This window comes from Zophobas morio, unplaced genomic scaffold, assembly GCF_036711695.1.
Source record: "Zophobas morio isolate AGI-343-1 ecotype UQ-CSIRO unplaced genomic scaffold, CSIRO_AGI_Zmor_V1 ptg000022l, whole genome shotgun sequence".
In the NCBI taxonomy this organism is placed as follows: Eukaryota; Metazoa; Arthropoda; class Insecta; order Coleoptera; family Tenebrionidae; genus Zophobas; species Zophobas morio.
Genome location: NW_026972127.1, coordinates 9103061 through 9118802, shown reverse-complemented (window position 1 = coordinate 9118802; position 15742 = coordinate 9103061). Strand labels below are relative to the sequence as shown.

General features: G+C 32.5%; 1 protein-coding gene across 1 annotated transcript; it reads left to right on the top strand.

The window, feature by feature from the left end:
• The first annotated feature begins 11244 nt into the window (after window positions 1–11244).
• Window positions 11245–12047, top strand: LOC135133755 (large ribosomal subunit protein eL13-like). The gene is made up of 2 exons (XM_064062246.1): window positions 11245–11319; window positions 11379–12047. The coding sequence occupies exon 2, from the start codon at window positions 11386–11388 to the stop codon at window positions 11986–11988; it is 603 nt and encodes a 200-aa protein (XP_063918316.1). The 5' UTR covers window positions 11245–11319; window positions 11379–11385; the 3' UTR covers window positions 11989–12047.
• Window positions 12048–15742: the final 3695 nt, after the last annotated feature.

Sequence of the window (15742 nt, the reverse complement as noted above, 5' to 3'; positions counted from 1 at the left end):
CTCTTTAGATAATTTTCGAGGAAGGTCGAAAAAAATCAAAATTTTAATTAGGGGGAAATATTGAAAAATTTAGCGAGCTTTTGAAAAAGTTGTTTAAAAATCCAAAAAAAAAAAAATCTGAAATATAAATATCTATATACTGATTCGAAAAATATGGCGTTTTTATGGTTCCAGAACAAGATTTTAAAAATATTCGGTTTGAAAGTAATTTTTTAAATAAAATTGTAATACTTTCGATATTTTATTATGAGACTCTAAAAAAGTGTATAAGTTTTAGAAGAAATGGGGCTGAAGTAACTTCTGAAGCTCAAAATCTACAAAAAATTCTCTTTATATAATTTTCGAAGACGGTCGAAGAAGGCCGAAATTTTAATTAGAGGGGCATATTGAAAAATTGAGCTTTCAAAAAAGTTACCTAAAAATCCACAAAACATTCTTGTTTATAGATATCGACGTACTAATTCGACGCCCTGATCTGAAAAATGTATCATATTTATGATTTCCGTACAAGATTTTCAAATGTTTGATTTGAGAGTCATATTTTTAAGAAATTGTAAAAATTGCCAAATTTGAAATTGGCAATTTTTAAGATTCCTTCTGGACGAAAGATAAGAGTTTTCGAAGAAATGAGTCCGAAAAGAATTTCTAGATGTCTACACCTGCAAAAAAAAAATCGCTTTAGATGAATTTTGGAAGATGATTGGAAAAGGTCCAAATTATCATAAAAATAATTTAATTTTTAAAAAACTTTTTGAAAAAATATTTCTAAGAATGCACAAAAATTTTAGGTTATAGATCTCGACCTATTTACTCTAAAAACATATTGTGTTGATGGTCCCGTAGCAAGATTCGATTTGAAAATATTTTTTTATCCTAAAAATTACCATAATTATTTCAGCCGGTGGTTGTAATACAATGACAGGAGTGTCTAAACAAATGGGGCCGAAAGTTACTTCTTCAGATAATTTGCGAAGAACGAAAGGTCGAAAAAAGGTCAAAATTTTAATTAGAAGAAAATATTGAAAAATTGAGCTTTCAAGAAAGCTGTCTAAAAATCCACAAAAAATTTCAAGATACACCTAGATATCAATATTGATTCGAAAAATATGGCGTGTTTATGGTTCCGGAGCAAAATTTTAGTATATTGGGTTTGAAAGTCAATTTTCTTTTATTTCCTAAAAATTACCACATTTTTAGGTGATTCTGTAAAAATAGTATGAGTGTTCTAAGAAATGTAGCTGAAAATAAGTTTTGGAGGTCGACATCTACAAGAATTGTTATTAATTAATTTTCGACGGTGGTTGAAAAAACATGGACAATATAATTGAAATTTTCGAGCTTTCGAAAAAGTTGCCTATAAATGCACAAAAAATTCGTGTGTAAATAGATCTCGACGTGTTAATTTGAAAAATGTATCATGTTTATGATTCCTGAGCAAGATTTTAGAAAAATTCGATTTGAAATTATTTTTTTTTAAGAAATTCTAAAAATTGGCATATTTCATTAGGATAAAAGGTCGAAGTTTTCGAAGTAATGACGCCAAAACTAGTTTCTGGAGGTCAACATCTACAAAAAATCGTTTAAGATAATTTTCGAAGGTGGTCGAAAAAGCCGAAATTTCCATAAAAAAATATTTTTTTAAAAAGCTTTTCGAAAATTAAAAAAAAATGCATCAAAAATTCTGGATACAGTATTTGACGTACTGGTTAGAGAAATATAGCGTATCTATGGTCTCGTAACAAGATTTTAGAAATATTCGGTTTGAAAGTAAGTTTTTTTTTAATCTTAAAAACTGTTAAGAGTATATTTCAATAGACGATTCCAGAACAATGGCAGAGGTTTTTGCAGAAATGGGGCTGAAAAAATAACTTCTGGAGCTCTAAATTTACAAGAAAAAGTTCTTTAAATAATTTTCGAAGATGTTCGAACAAAATCAAAATGTTATTAGGAAGAAATACTGAAAAATTGAACTTTTGAAAAAGTGATATAAAAATACATAAATGTAAATCTCAATGTACTGATGCGAAAGATATAGCGTGTTCGTGGTTCAGGACAAAAATTTTAGAAATATTCGGTTTGAAAGTCAATATTTTTTTAATTTCCCAAGATTATCATATTTTATTAGGCGATTCTCGGCGAAAGGTAGGAGTTTTCAGAGGAATGAGGTCGAACTAGCTTCTATAAAAAAATCTCTTTAGATGATTTTAGATGAAATTGTACAAAAAGTCGAAATTTTCATTAAAATGATAATCTTTTTTAAAACTTTTTGAAAAAATTACCTAAAAATGCACAGAAAATTCTAGGATATAGATCTCGATGTCCTGATCAGAAAAATAGACATGCTGGGTTCCGTAGCAAAATTTTAGGAATATTCAATTTGAAATTAAATTTTCTTTTAATTCCTAAAACTTGCCATGTTTTATTGGGCGATTCTGCAAAAATGGGAAGAGTTCTCGTAAAACGTAGTTGAAAATAATTTCTGCAGGCTGACATTTACAGAAAATGTCTTTAGATAATTTTAGAATCTGTCTGAAATTTTGAGCTTTCGAAAAAGTTGCCTAAAAATTTACGAAAATTTCTGGTCTTCTTGTTTGTGTATTTCGACGTCCTGATTTGAAAAGTATATCATGTTTATGATGCTTGAGCAAAATTTCAGCAATATTCGGTTTAAAGGTAATCTTTCAAGGAATCCTAAAACACATTTTTTAGAAATATTTTTCTAAAAAATTATCAGAAAATGCACAAAAAAATCTAGGATATAGATCTCGACGTATTGATTCGAAAAATATACCGCGTCTATGTGTTTGTACCTAGAATTTAGAAATATTCAGTTTCAAAATCGCTTTCTTTTTAATCCTAAAAATTGGCATATTTCAGCAGGCGATTCTAAAACAATGATAGGAGTTTTCGAAGAAATGGGACCAAAAGTAACTTTTGAAGGTTTAAATCTACAAAAATTGGAGAATTTAGAAAATTTTCGAAGACGGTCGAAGAATATTTGAAATTTTTAATTAAGGGGGAAATAGTGAAAATTTGAGCGCCTACAAAAATTTGTTTAAAAGTATACAAAAAATTCTGACAAATAAATCTCGATGCACTGGTTTAAAAAATGTAGCGTATTTATAGTCTCGAAGCAAAATTTTAGAAATATGTATTTGGTTTGAAAGTCATTTTTTTAATCCCAAAATTTGCCATAGTTTTTTTGAATAATTCTGAAAAAGTGGCACGAGTTTTCGAAGAAATAAAGCTGAAAATTATTTCTGGAGATCGACATCGACAAAGGAACGTCTTCAGATAATTTTCGAAGGTGGTCGAAAAAAGGTCGTAATTTTCATAAGGGAGATAATCTATTGAAAAGTTGAACCTTTGGAAATATATTTTTTTTTAATTCTAATGATTGATTTTTATTTTCAAGTTTATTTCAACACTACCACGAATTATTTTACGTTTAACTATTGCAGCTAATGTAAACACTATTTTATGCCGAAATATCTATCAAATTTGAAGTAGGTGTAGTCCAACTAGTTAATTTTTCTTGAAGAGCTTGTTTTGTAGTTTCAATTCAACATTTTAGCTCACTAATAAAAATTTTAAGTCAAAACTCCACAATGTATTAAAAAAATTCACAAATGGATCTGGCCAAAGGTTACATAGAGTGATTTTTCGTAAACTCAAACATATTGAAAAAAATTTGAACAACTTTTTAAAAATTTATCTGTCGACACCTTTTTTTAAATACGCAGACCTGGCAATTTTGTTTTGTATTTTAATTATATTTTGTCTGAATAATTATAAAAATGTTGTCTCACAGTTATTTTCTACAAAAATAGTCAATATTAAAACATAAAATTGTGATGAAATGAACAACCAGTTCTAAAATGATACTTTTTTAAATTTTGAATTGTGAATTTAAAATGTTTCAGCAATTTTTTACCTAAAAAATACTTCTATATTTTTCAAGTCATCTATATGTTTTTGAGAAATTTGACATTTGTACAATAATTTAATGAAATTTACCGCGAAATAATCTATTGACTGAAAATGAGGTATCTATTACCTTTAATTCTAAAAATTACCATATTCCATTAGCCGATTCAGGAATAATGGTTGGAGTTTTCCAAGAAATTAGGCTAAAAACAAAAGAAAACATTAAATTATTTTCCAAGGTTGCTGAAAAAAATAGAAATTTTTGCAAAAAAATGTCTAAAAATCGACAAAGAAGTCTGGTAGATAGATCTCTACGTCATGATTAAAAAAATATAGCGTGTTTATATTTAATACCGGAGCAATAGTGGGGAAAAATATTAGGAATTTTCATAGAAATTAGGCCGAGAATAAATTCTGGTGATCGAAATATAAAAAAAATCTCTTCAGGTAATTTTCAAATATTTAAAAATTAGGCAACAGACTTATTTTAAACTTTATTAGTCAGTTGTCAAGCAGACTAATATTTTGCATTCTATACACCAATCCATAAAATTAATAGCAGCGGCTGTTATCTAATTCCTCATTATCTTCCCCGTAAAATGATCAAACACCCATCACATCGAACTGGAACGTTATTCCCACGGATTAAACCGTCTTTTATTTATTGCACATTATACTAAACAGTGGTTTAGTGTTACTCATTGTTTATGGCACTCGAGAAACAAAGTGAATCATTTACAATGTTTTGTCTATTATACTTATTAGGGTGCCGGGATGCTCAATTACTGAACTCTAATCGGGGGGTTTTAAGGCCCATAATCGTTGCCGCTGCTTCCAGTAGCAATATTTCAACCCCCTCTGGACCAGCGAAATATGCTGGTTTGGGCTCCTGCGGTGCTATGCGTGTTAGCCAAGGGTGATTTTTTTAGAATGACCACTCGTGCCATAATGATCAACTCTGATATGTTCTCATGACTCGATCGCACCACGAAAGATTCACTATAACATATAAATTACACGTTTATCGGATACTTACTTGTAATAATTAGCTCAAGGCAAATTTTTGTTTTAGCTAACGTATGAGTGTTAAAAACGCGAATTATCGCTCGTTGGAACAATTCCAAGAACTTGCTTGTTTATGGTGATAATTATGCCACCTTTATTGATCACACCATTCGTTCCACTTTATGCTTTCGTAACAGTATATGGAGTATCCTCTTCATAAATGACGACCCCCATCTATTTCCTGCTAAACGGTCAGCGTTATCGGCTGGCGATAAGTGAGTTACTTCATCCACAATTAGTCCGAATTGGACTACCCTGCAATAATTGCCTCTTATCACACATTTCTTACACATTCTCTCCGTTTCTTGCCACCTTTTCTTATCTCAGTTCGCTTACTTTTGGATTGATGGGCATAATTAACCTCTTCGGATTACACATCCTGCTGCAATTTATAGGGTACCACCCTTTTCGTCCATTAAAATTCATAATAGATCGTCTGCAAGCGAACAATATTACTTACAAACCCGCACTAAAAATACGTTCAATTAAATTTACAGATTCGACAAACGATAAGCTGGGAGTTAACACCACCATAAGATCATTACAATGAGTTCGCCAACAGATTATCGAGATTAAAAATCTCCTAACTATTGTGTGCAATATCGGTTAAAATAATTACCACCATAGCACTGTCAGCGTATTGTAGTCATATAATTTTTAATAAATAAAGCAGAAAGTCGTAGATTTTTGCAATTATTAAGGATTTGTGTTTTAGGATGTTGTAATTTTGGTAGTTCATGCAAATGGGTGACAATATGCAGTAATAAAAATGCAATCTAATGAAACCACATTTTCATGAAGAAAATCGTCGATGTCAAAGTTAAATGGCCAAGTACTCATAAGATAAGTGCTTTTATGATAATAAGCTTCTAACAATAGTGTTACTATTCGTAAAATGGTAGTTTTATTGCCTGCAGTCCAGATGGATATGCTGTGGTCGTTCGATTGCGTGTGAACGGGGTGGTCTCTGTGTTCTTATCTACCATCGTCCCTGCAGGACTCCACTTGGGATATGCAATTTGAGGGTAGGCTTGTTATTGGTTTTATTTCTGTGAGAAACTGTTATTTCAAAAGTCGGATTATGACTAAGGTTAATGTTGTGTGCATTTTTATGCATATTTTAAAATTTTTGCTGCATTTTTCGTGGTAATTGGTGAAAATCTTAATACTAATACAATTTAAATACAGTTGTTTATTAGCAGTATGCAGCGAAGTAACTACCGACCTTTTCTAGTAATGCGGACGGGTTTTTCCAAGACTTCATTTATGGACACACCCAATTAGGCGTATTATTGGAATAGATAGTTCTGCAAATGTATTTAACGAAAGGTTGGAAGAGATGGAAAACCTAGAATGGATTTGCAAATATTTCATTCTTCGATTTCCAAATTCGTTCATCATTCGTCTACGAACTTGGCGACAGAGCAGTGATTTACAAATAATTAAAAAAATGTCTTTCAAACTATCATAGTGGCTCTATTCAGAGTTGGTTCTAGATGGAGATGGTGTTTTTTTGCAAACCTTACGGCGAAGCAGTTAAATTTTTTAAAATATATTTTTAGTCCTTAGACTAATGTCTAAGAGAACTAAATAAAAAAATATGTTTTGCATGTTATTCAATGTTAACATCAACAATAATACATAAATAATTTTTATTTTCAATTTTTTTTATAGAATTCGAGCACAAAGAAACGTCTTATAGACCAACACTGCAGAACGAGAAACTTTATGTGCTAATAAAATAAAATTAAAGGAAACAGAAGTTAAGTAATCCTGCATTTAATTCATTTTTGGAAAAATACTGTAAAATGACCATTCTAGACGAAAACACTCCCAGAAAAACAACTGTAGATAAATGTTATGCCGAAACTGCTGCTAAAATTAAGAAACAACAGATGTATGCGGCAGATATGTATATAGCAAATTTATTAGTTGGTACTTTATTTGCAAACTTTGTGTCAGATTCTTATTTAATTGCTCTTAAACAGTTAGAAAAGGTGAATGAGTCTTTAACAGAAGAAGTTGCTGATGAATTGAGAGTAGAATCTGCAAACATCTTTGACAAGATTACCTCAACAGTTAGGAATTTCTATTGCAACAAGAAATGGAATTATGGATACTGACGAAAATGATTACAGAATATTTTTTCATTTAAAAAGAGAGTGAACATGTGCCTCGATCAAAACGGTGAACATTTTCAACATTTACTGTGATGTTTAACCGCAATAAATTTTTTTTTTTTTTTATTGTAATAATTTAGTTCCATTTTTTAATAAGATATGAAGCATTTAGGCAACCAGTTATACAGTGTGGTATTTGTCGTGCGTCCTTGGGCAGTTAGTAAAGTCTAAAATTGAGAGGCGGCACGTATTCCTATAATCATTTATAGAAACCCTGTATTACCTTTAGAATTTGGTATAACTAGAGTACCTGGACGTATTATGTCGTCTTTAAGAGTGTGAACACGACTGACAGCGATGCCAAGTTAGAAAGAAACATAGATATGGTAGTCCTTTGCTACCCTACAGAGTACAGCCAGAAATTTTAATTCACTGGCTTTGTCAGTCAAATTTTCTGTGGTGTATGTACAATGAAAATGATTGGGGATAACTTCGTCACTAAAATAGCTTGAAGCTGCGAATGAATGGTAAAAAATGTGCTTCAGTTGTATGTTTTAAGACCAGAATCAGTAGGCATTATTGAGAAACAAAATTATCAACTTTGAGGTGTCAGTTAAACATTTACTGATAAATCGCTACGAAAGTCATGTTATATATTTATAAGGAAGTCTTTAGAAAGTTGGAAATACTATTTGGAAATAATTACGACGCATTTTTAATGTAGTAGTAGTCTTACACATGTAGTTTATGACTCCGGATTGAGATTTTACCTGAAACGTCCAGATTTTTGGAAAAAAAATCAAAATTAGGAAACAACATTTTGACATTTAATTTGGAATGTACAAAACGGAATGCTTTGAAATTTTGCAGATGGTTTACACTTATGATAAGCATGATAAAATCACAATATATTTAGTTATCCCCTCCAAAAAATTGATGACGCCACCCCAAAATTTTGCTGAATAAATCCTATCTAAAATGTACAAAATATGATGAGTCTCTTCTTGATTTATCAATCCATTCATATTTTTCGGATATGTATATACAGGCTGACCCAAAAAAATTAGTGAATGCGTGAATTTATTTTATTGATTTAATCAAGAACTACAGAACCGAATGGTTTGAAATTTTGCAAATGTTTTAAGGTTATAAAGAGCATAATAAATTTTTAGTCGAAATATATTTGCTTATCCCCTCCAAAAAATTTATGACGTCAGCTCAAAAGTTTGCCGAATAATCCTATCTAAAATGTACAAAATATGATGAGTCTCTTCTTGTAATTTATCATTCTGTAGGAACAACCGTTCCCACAAAATCAGGTGTTCTACCTGAGGGCATTTGTAATATTTGTATAAATGTAAATATTTCCTATCCTTCGTCTACCTGCCCTACACTTCTTCATACTTTCTCTTTTCGCTTCTGGAACTTTCTAAACCCTTCTTTACCTACTTCCACCTCTTCAAATCCGAGCTTACCTGTGTACCATTTTAAACACCCTTCCTTCTTCTCCCTGACACCCTCGAACAGTAAAGAACAAAATAAAAACTCAAAACCGTACCGTCGCTTTTAAATCACCAACAATACCCACAATTCCATTCATATTTTTTGGATTTGCATATACAGGGTGACTCAAAAAATTTAATGAATGCGCAAATTTATTTTATTGATTTAATCAAGAACTACAAAACCGAATACTTTGAAATCTAATGCAAAAAAAACATAATACGCATGTAGTCGTCACGTTTCCCACACCGAGGGAAGTACTGTCTAAAGTTTTTAGACCAATTTTTTTAATGAGATGCTATAATTGCCTTTGGTGATTTCTTTAAATCAACTTATATTCAATCTGATCCTCTTAATGATCAAAATTCTACTTTATCCGTCGTAAATATATTTAAAGTCACGTAAGATGAGGTAATAAAAGCCATCAGAAGACTCGAACCTGGTATGACATCAGGTTCTGATTAGATTTCAAGCTTCATAATTAAGGACTGTTAAGTTCTAAATTGTTAAGCCACTCCTATTAATATTTAATAAATCTCTTGAAACAGGGGTTTCTCTACAAAGTGGAAGGATTCTAAGATCTATCCTGCAGTGAAAAGTTATACAGGGTGGCCCGAATAAAACGAAACACACGGGGCCTTAGGCGGTGTACTTGATTACGTGAAAATGCTCGAACAGGTCGTTTTTTGATTCAAGGGGTACGTATAACGTTGATATGTTCAGCATTGATTACGTTGATATTCTTAACGAGCAAGTAAAAAAAGGTGATAAGAAGTGATATTTTATAGATTTTTCATAATACAATTTCTCAGGAACCAATACACGGCTTTTAAAAATTCAAACACTTTAAGAAAGAGAATTAATAGGGCTCCCACACATGATGCCTTTTGACTCATTGTGTCATTTAAGAATTTTTTACTTGATAGCCCTACCTTAGCAAGTACTAGCCCCGCCCACCTGCCCTTTATTTTCTCAGAGAATAGGTCATTTGCCAAAATCAGTCTTGTCTTGGCAAGTACTAGCCCCGCCCACCCGCCCTTAGAAAGTAGGTAATTTGGCAAATTTAGTCTTATTTTGTCAAGTACTACCTTTATTTTTTCAAGAGGGTATGCCATTTGGCGAAATCAATCTTATCTTAGCAAGTACTAACCTAGCCACCAGCGCTTTATTTTCTTATAGGGTATGCCACTTGGTATTATCAGTCTTATTTTAGCAAGTACTAGCCCCGCCCACCCTCCCTTTATTTTCTTAAGGACTAGGTTATTTGCCAAAATCAGTCTTGTCTTGGCAAGTACTAGGCCTGCCCACCCACCCCTTATTTTTTTAGTGGGTATATCATTTTGCAGTCAGTCTTATCTTGGCAAGTATTAGCCACGCCCACCCTCCTTTTATTTTATTACAGTAGTAAATCATTTGCCAAAATCAGTCTTATATTAGCTAGTACTAGCCCACCACCCGCGCTTTATTTTCTTAGAGGGTATGCCGTTTGGTAAAAGCACTTTTATCTTAGCAAGTGCTAGCCCAACCCGCCCGCCCTTTATTTTCTTAGAGAGTAGGTCATTTGCCAAAATCAGCCTTATTTTGACAAGTGCTAGCCCCGCCCACCCGCCCTTTAATTTTTTGGTGGATATGTCATTTTGCAAAGTCAATCTTATCTTGGCAAATACTAGCCCCACCCACCCGCCATTTACTTTCTTAGAGAGTAGATCATTTGCCAAGATCAGTCTTATTTTGGCAAGTACTATCTTTATTTTTTTAAAAGGGTATGTCATTTTGCAAAGTCAGTCTTATCTTGGTAAGTCCTAGCCCCGCCCACCCGCCCTTTACTTTCTTAGAGAGTATATCATTTGTCAAAATCAGTCTTATTTTGGCAAGTACTACCTTTATTTTTTTAAGAGGGTATGTCATTTGGCAAAATCAGTCTTATCTTAGCAAGTAATGGCCCCACCACCAGCGCTTTATTTTCTTATAGGGTATGCCATTTGGTAATATTAATCTTATAAACAAATAATTTAATTTCAACAAAGATTCACAGCCTGAAGAACCGCCAGAAAATTTAATCGACAGTGCTTTTTCTGCAGTCTCGAGGCGCCAACTCCTCAGTTTGTTTTTTTATTTACTTAGGTGCATTTCTAATTAGTTCTTCGTTTATTCCAAATTTACCTGCAATCACCAGTTTGTCATTAATTTTTAAACTCTCAAAATTAAAACTGTTGATTTTTTCTTTTGAACAATAAATTTCGTCTTATTTCTGTTGTTCATAATTGTTTTTCAGTGGATACTAAATTTTGAATCTTGATATTTTTTTCATTAATTGTTTCTTCTGGATTGATAACTGGAGCTTTATCCTTAAAATCTTGAGCTCTAAAATATTTAGGTAGAGCGTTCTCTTTTGACTTTAAGGGGTAACGAAATCTTTTTGATCAAAGTGTATTTTAAAATATAATTTTAAAAATACATAAATAAAGACTTTACAAAAGTAAGTAGTTAACAAATTTTGAAGGTAGAACCAATTTTCCAATTTAGACGCATCAAGCCTTCTTTCCAAAGCATAATGGTCTTCTTACATGACGGATTATTTTAAATAAAAAAAATCCAGTCACCTCATACCTCATCTGTCAAACATTTTAAAACTTCCAATTACCGTCATAGTGAACGTCAACATCTCTTCGATTATATTTTTTGAACACCAAACCAATTAAAGGTTAACCAAAAATAGTCAATAAACGTTCTTATCGCCAACCAACCTAAACTATTTTACAGTTTCAACATGGTCCGCCACAACAACATGATCCCCAACGGCCACTACCACAAGAAATGGCAAACCCACACTAGAACCTGGTTCGACCAACCCATGAAAAAAGTGCGCCGCAAGTTCCTTCGTGCCAAAAAATTGGCCAACTCTGTGCCCAAACCCATCCAGCTTTTCAGACCTACGGTGAGCTGTCCCAGCGTGCGTTACCACAGCAAGCTTCGAAAAGGTCGCGGTTTCACTCTACGAGAGCTAAAGCAGGCAGGAATTAACAAAAAGTACGCTCGTACCATAGGGATTGCTGTTGATCATAGGCGCAGAAATCGGTGTGTAGAATCTGTTGTTCGCAACGTGCAGAGGTTGAAGGAGTATCAAGAGAGGTTAATTTTAATGCCTGTGAAAGAGACCCAAGTTGTGAAGCTGGATAGCGGGAAAGATTTGAATAAAGTGAAGGTTCGGGAAAGCAAGATGAAGGTGAGGAAGGTGAGTGAAGAGGAGAAGAAGTTTGAGGCTTATGTTACTTTGCGGAAAGCTAGATGTGATGCTAAGTATGCAGGTGTGAGGATTAAGAGGAAGCTGCCGAAAGGGGAAAATCTCGACGTTAGTAAATCTTGTAACTGATCAGGTTAGAATTGGTTGTTTTATTTGTTTTGTGGTGTTTGTGTTTGTAGTTTTTAGAATAGTTGTCAATTGATTGAAATTGTGAAATCTAATATTAAAAAGAAATAAAGTTGTTGCGTTATTTTTAGACAATTATTTTTTATCATCCTTCATTCTGTATCAGTTTACTGTATATATTTGAAAAAAAAATGGTAACAGAATCTTGCTTTGTTTAAAATGAATTGTTTAAAAGTTCCATTGTATTGTGTTTTTCTATTTCTATCGTAATCTACAGTTAGTTGCAGTATGTCGTGTAGTGTGTGTAATAAAAAAAACTTACGATCGTCTGATTGTGTAACCTGCGATATTTGTCGTGGGCTTGTTCATTCTGAATGTGCTGGATTATCCAAAACTGAAGTGGACTGCATTCGCTCCATGTCACGTAAAATTCATTTTTACTGTGAAAAATGTGATATTGTAGCGACTATTAATGGTTTGAAAGAAGAATTGGCCAATGTTAAGTACGAGCTGAATGAATTAAAAAACAATCAAAGTAAGGTAATTGATGACCACGATACGAGTAAGAAATTATCGGAAGAAGACATTATCAATGAAATTGAGGACAGAAACCGGCGCGCTACGAATTTAATATTATTCAATTTACCAGAATCGAATGCGGTAAACTCAGATATGCGTAAAGATGATGACAAATCTAGATGTCAAAAAATTATGATACCTGAAAGTAAAAGTGAGTCTGTGAAAATCATGAACTGCGTTCGTCTAGGAAGATTAAATGATGACAAAATACGTCCTATTAAAATTATCTTTGGAAATTCTCATCAAGCCCTAGAAATCTTAAAGTCTTACAAACGTAAGGAGAACTTATATTTAAACAGGGATCTTATTCCTCGCCAGCAAAACCACAGCTTTTTAATTCGCTCTGAATTCAGAAACCGTATAGAGCATGGAGAAAACGATATTTCTTTAAAGTATAGAGATGGTATTCCTAAAATTGTTAAAAAGGATTTAAAAAAAAACCTGTAATTATCCAGCAGACCAACGATACTATCCCAGTTAACCTTACAATAAACTATCAAAATGTTCGAGGGTTAAACACAAAAGTTAACTTATTTTACCCTAATGTTATTGCCGCTAGTTATGACATCATCGCAATCACTGAAACCTGGTTAAGCCAAGACGTTTTAAGTAGTGAGTATTTCAACTCTGATTATAATGTATACAGATCTAATGGTAAAGGAAGAGGAAGAGGAGTATTGCTAGCTGTTAAATCCTCGTTTAAATCAAAAACATTGCTTCTAACATCTCCAATTTCGGAAGTAGATCTGATCGGAACACAGATATCAATTAGTGAAACAGTCAAATTTAATATAATTAACCTATACATTCCACCGGCTTTATCATCTGAATGTTACGATGAAATATTTGACTATATAGAATCCAGTTGTTGTTTATCCAAATATAGTGTTATATTAGGTGACTTCAATATTCCACATTATTTCAAACAGATGGGTACTAATGATTCGTTGCGACAGTTAACAAGTTCCTGTGTTCCATTAAGTGAATTTTTAAACATAAACGATCTAAGGCAAAATAATTACATTTTAAACTACAATTCCCGTATTTTAGATCTGGTCCTGACTTCTAATGATTTAATTTGTTCAGTCTGTCGACCTGTCACTGCATTAGTTTCTGAAGATGCTCATCATCCGGCGCTAGATATTAATATTAATTTACCATTAGTGGAAAAAGAGAAAAAATTTTGCAATCTGGAGAGTAAAACTAAATATAATTTCCGCAAAGGTAATTATCTGGAGTTGTATAATAAATTAGCTACAAAGGATTGGTCCTTGCTCTTAACTCTAAATGATGTTAATGACGCAGTTGAATATTTCTATAGAGAACTATATATTTTGCTGGATGCTTCTGTCCCGAAGTGTTCTATAACTTCTTCATCATATCCAGCTTGGTACTCGTCAAAAATAATAGAACAGATTAAACTAAAACATCGAATATGGCAACGTTATAAAAAATTCCAGTTCTCAAGAGATTTAGTTCAAGTTAACACACTAAGGAAACAAATTAAAATAGATATTAATACGGCCTACAGAAATTTTATCACTAAGGCTGAACACGAAATTAAAACAAATCCGAAAAATCTATGGACGTATATTAATTTAAAAAAGAACTGCTCAAGTGTACCTGGAGTTATGGCCTATAAAGGTCATGACGTAACTTCGCCTCAGGACATTGTTAATAGCTTTGGAGCATATTTCAGTTCTGTATTTGTTAGTAATACTGTCTGTGATAACATCTCTAACTGTGATACCAACTGTGATATTTCTACCGTTCTTCATAATTTTGTGATAAACAAATGTGATATTTTATGTGCCATCAAAAAGTTAAAAGCAAATTTTACCATGGGACCAGACAACATTCCGGCATTTTTTGTAAAAGATTGCGCCACATGTCTTATTGAGCCATTGTGCTTTATATACAATTTGATTATACGCAAAGCTACATTTCCCAGCGTCTGGAAGAGTGCAAAAGTGATTCCTGTCTTCAAATCTGGACAAAGAAATAATATCGAAAATTATAGGCCCATCGCAATAATATGTAACTTTGCTAAGTCATTTGAATCTGTACTGGCCAAAACCTTGTATAGTCATATGTCTAGTAAAATTAATACTAATCAACATGGTTTTGTACAACGTAAATCGACCACCACAAATCTCTGCGAATTTGTTCAGTTTGTATCGAATGCTTTAGAATCTCGAATGCAAGTGGACGTGGTTTACACAGACCTTTCTAAAGCATTCGATGTTGTTAACCATTCTATTTTGTTAAACAAATTAAGTTCTGCTGGTGTATGTGATAATCTAGTTAAACTTTTTAAATCGCTATTAACTAATCGTATCCAGTATGTTGAGTTTTGTGGCTACTGTTCGGATGCATATGGTACTCCTAGTGGTGTAACACAGGGGTCCAACCTAGGACCCATGTTATTTTTAATATATTTTAATGATATATTAGCACAATTTAAATGTCCGATTTTTGTTTATGCTGATGATTTAAAAATCGCAAAATACGTGTCTAGCATAGAGGATTGTCGTTTGTTACAGAATGATTTAAACAACTTTAGTAAATTGTGCACGCTAAACAAACTAAAGATAAATGAAAATAAATGCAAAACAATAACATTTTCCAGATTAATGACCAATATTAATTTTAATTATACATTGAATGATATTCAAATTGAGCGAGTTAGCCAAATAAAAGACCTGGGTGTTATACTGGATCATCATTTGTCATTTATTCCTCACATTCAATATATTTGTGGACACGCTATAAAAATGTTAGGATTTATTTTTAGAAACACAAGTAGTTTTACAAATGTAGATGCTTTGCTAACGTTATATTTCGCATATGTCAGAACAAAATTTGAATATGCTTCTGTAGTGTGGGACCCGTACTATAGCATCCATATTATGGCAATCGAACGCATACAACGTAGATTCTGCAAATACTTATATTATGTAAAATATCATACTTATCCTCCACGATCATTCCCTAACAAAATGTTATTAAATGATTTTAATTTGCTGTCGCTCAAAGAAAGAAGGACGTTCGCCAACATTTACTTTTTATTTAAATTAATACATGGGTACACTGTTAGCAAAAACTTACTTAGTCAAATAAATTTTCATGTTCCACGATTAAATTGTCGGTATTCAGGCACTTTCATGATAAATTGTAG

Bases quoted from the DNA above. Each gene is read 5' to 3' on its own strand.
- LOC135133755 (XM_064062246.1), top strand. From the start codon at position 11,386: ATGGTCCGCCACAACAACATGATCCCCAACGGCCACTACCACAAGAAA.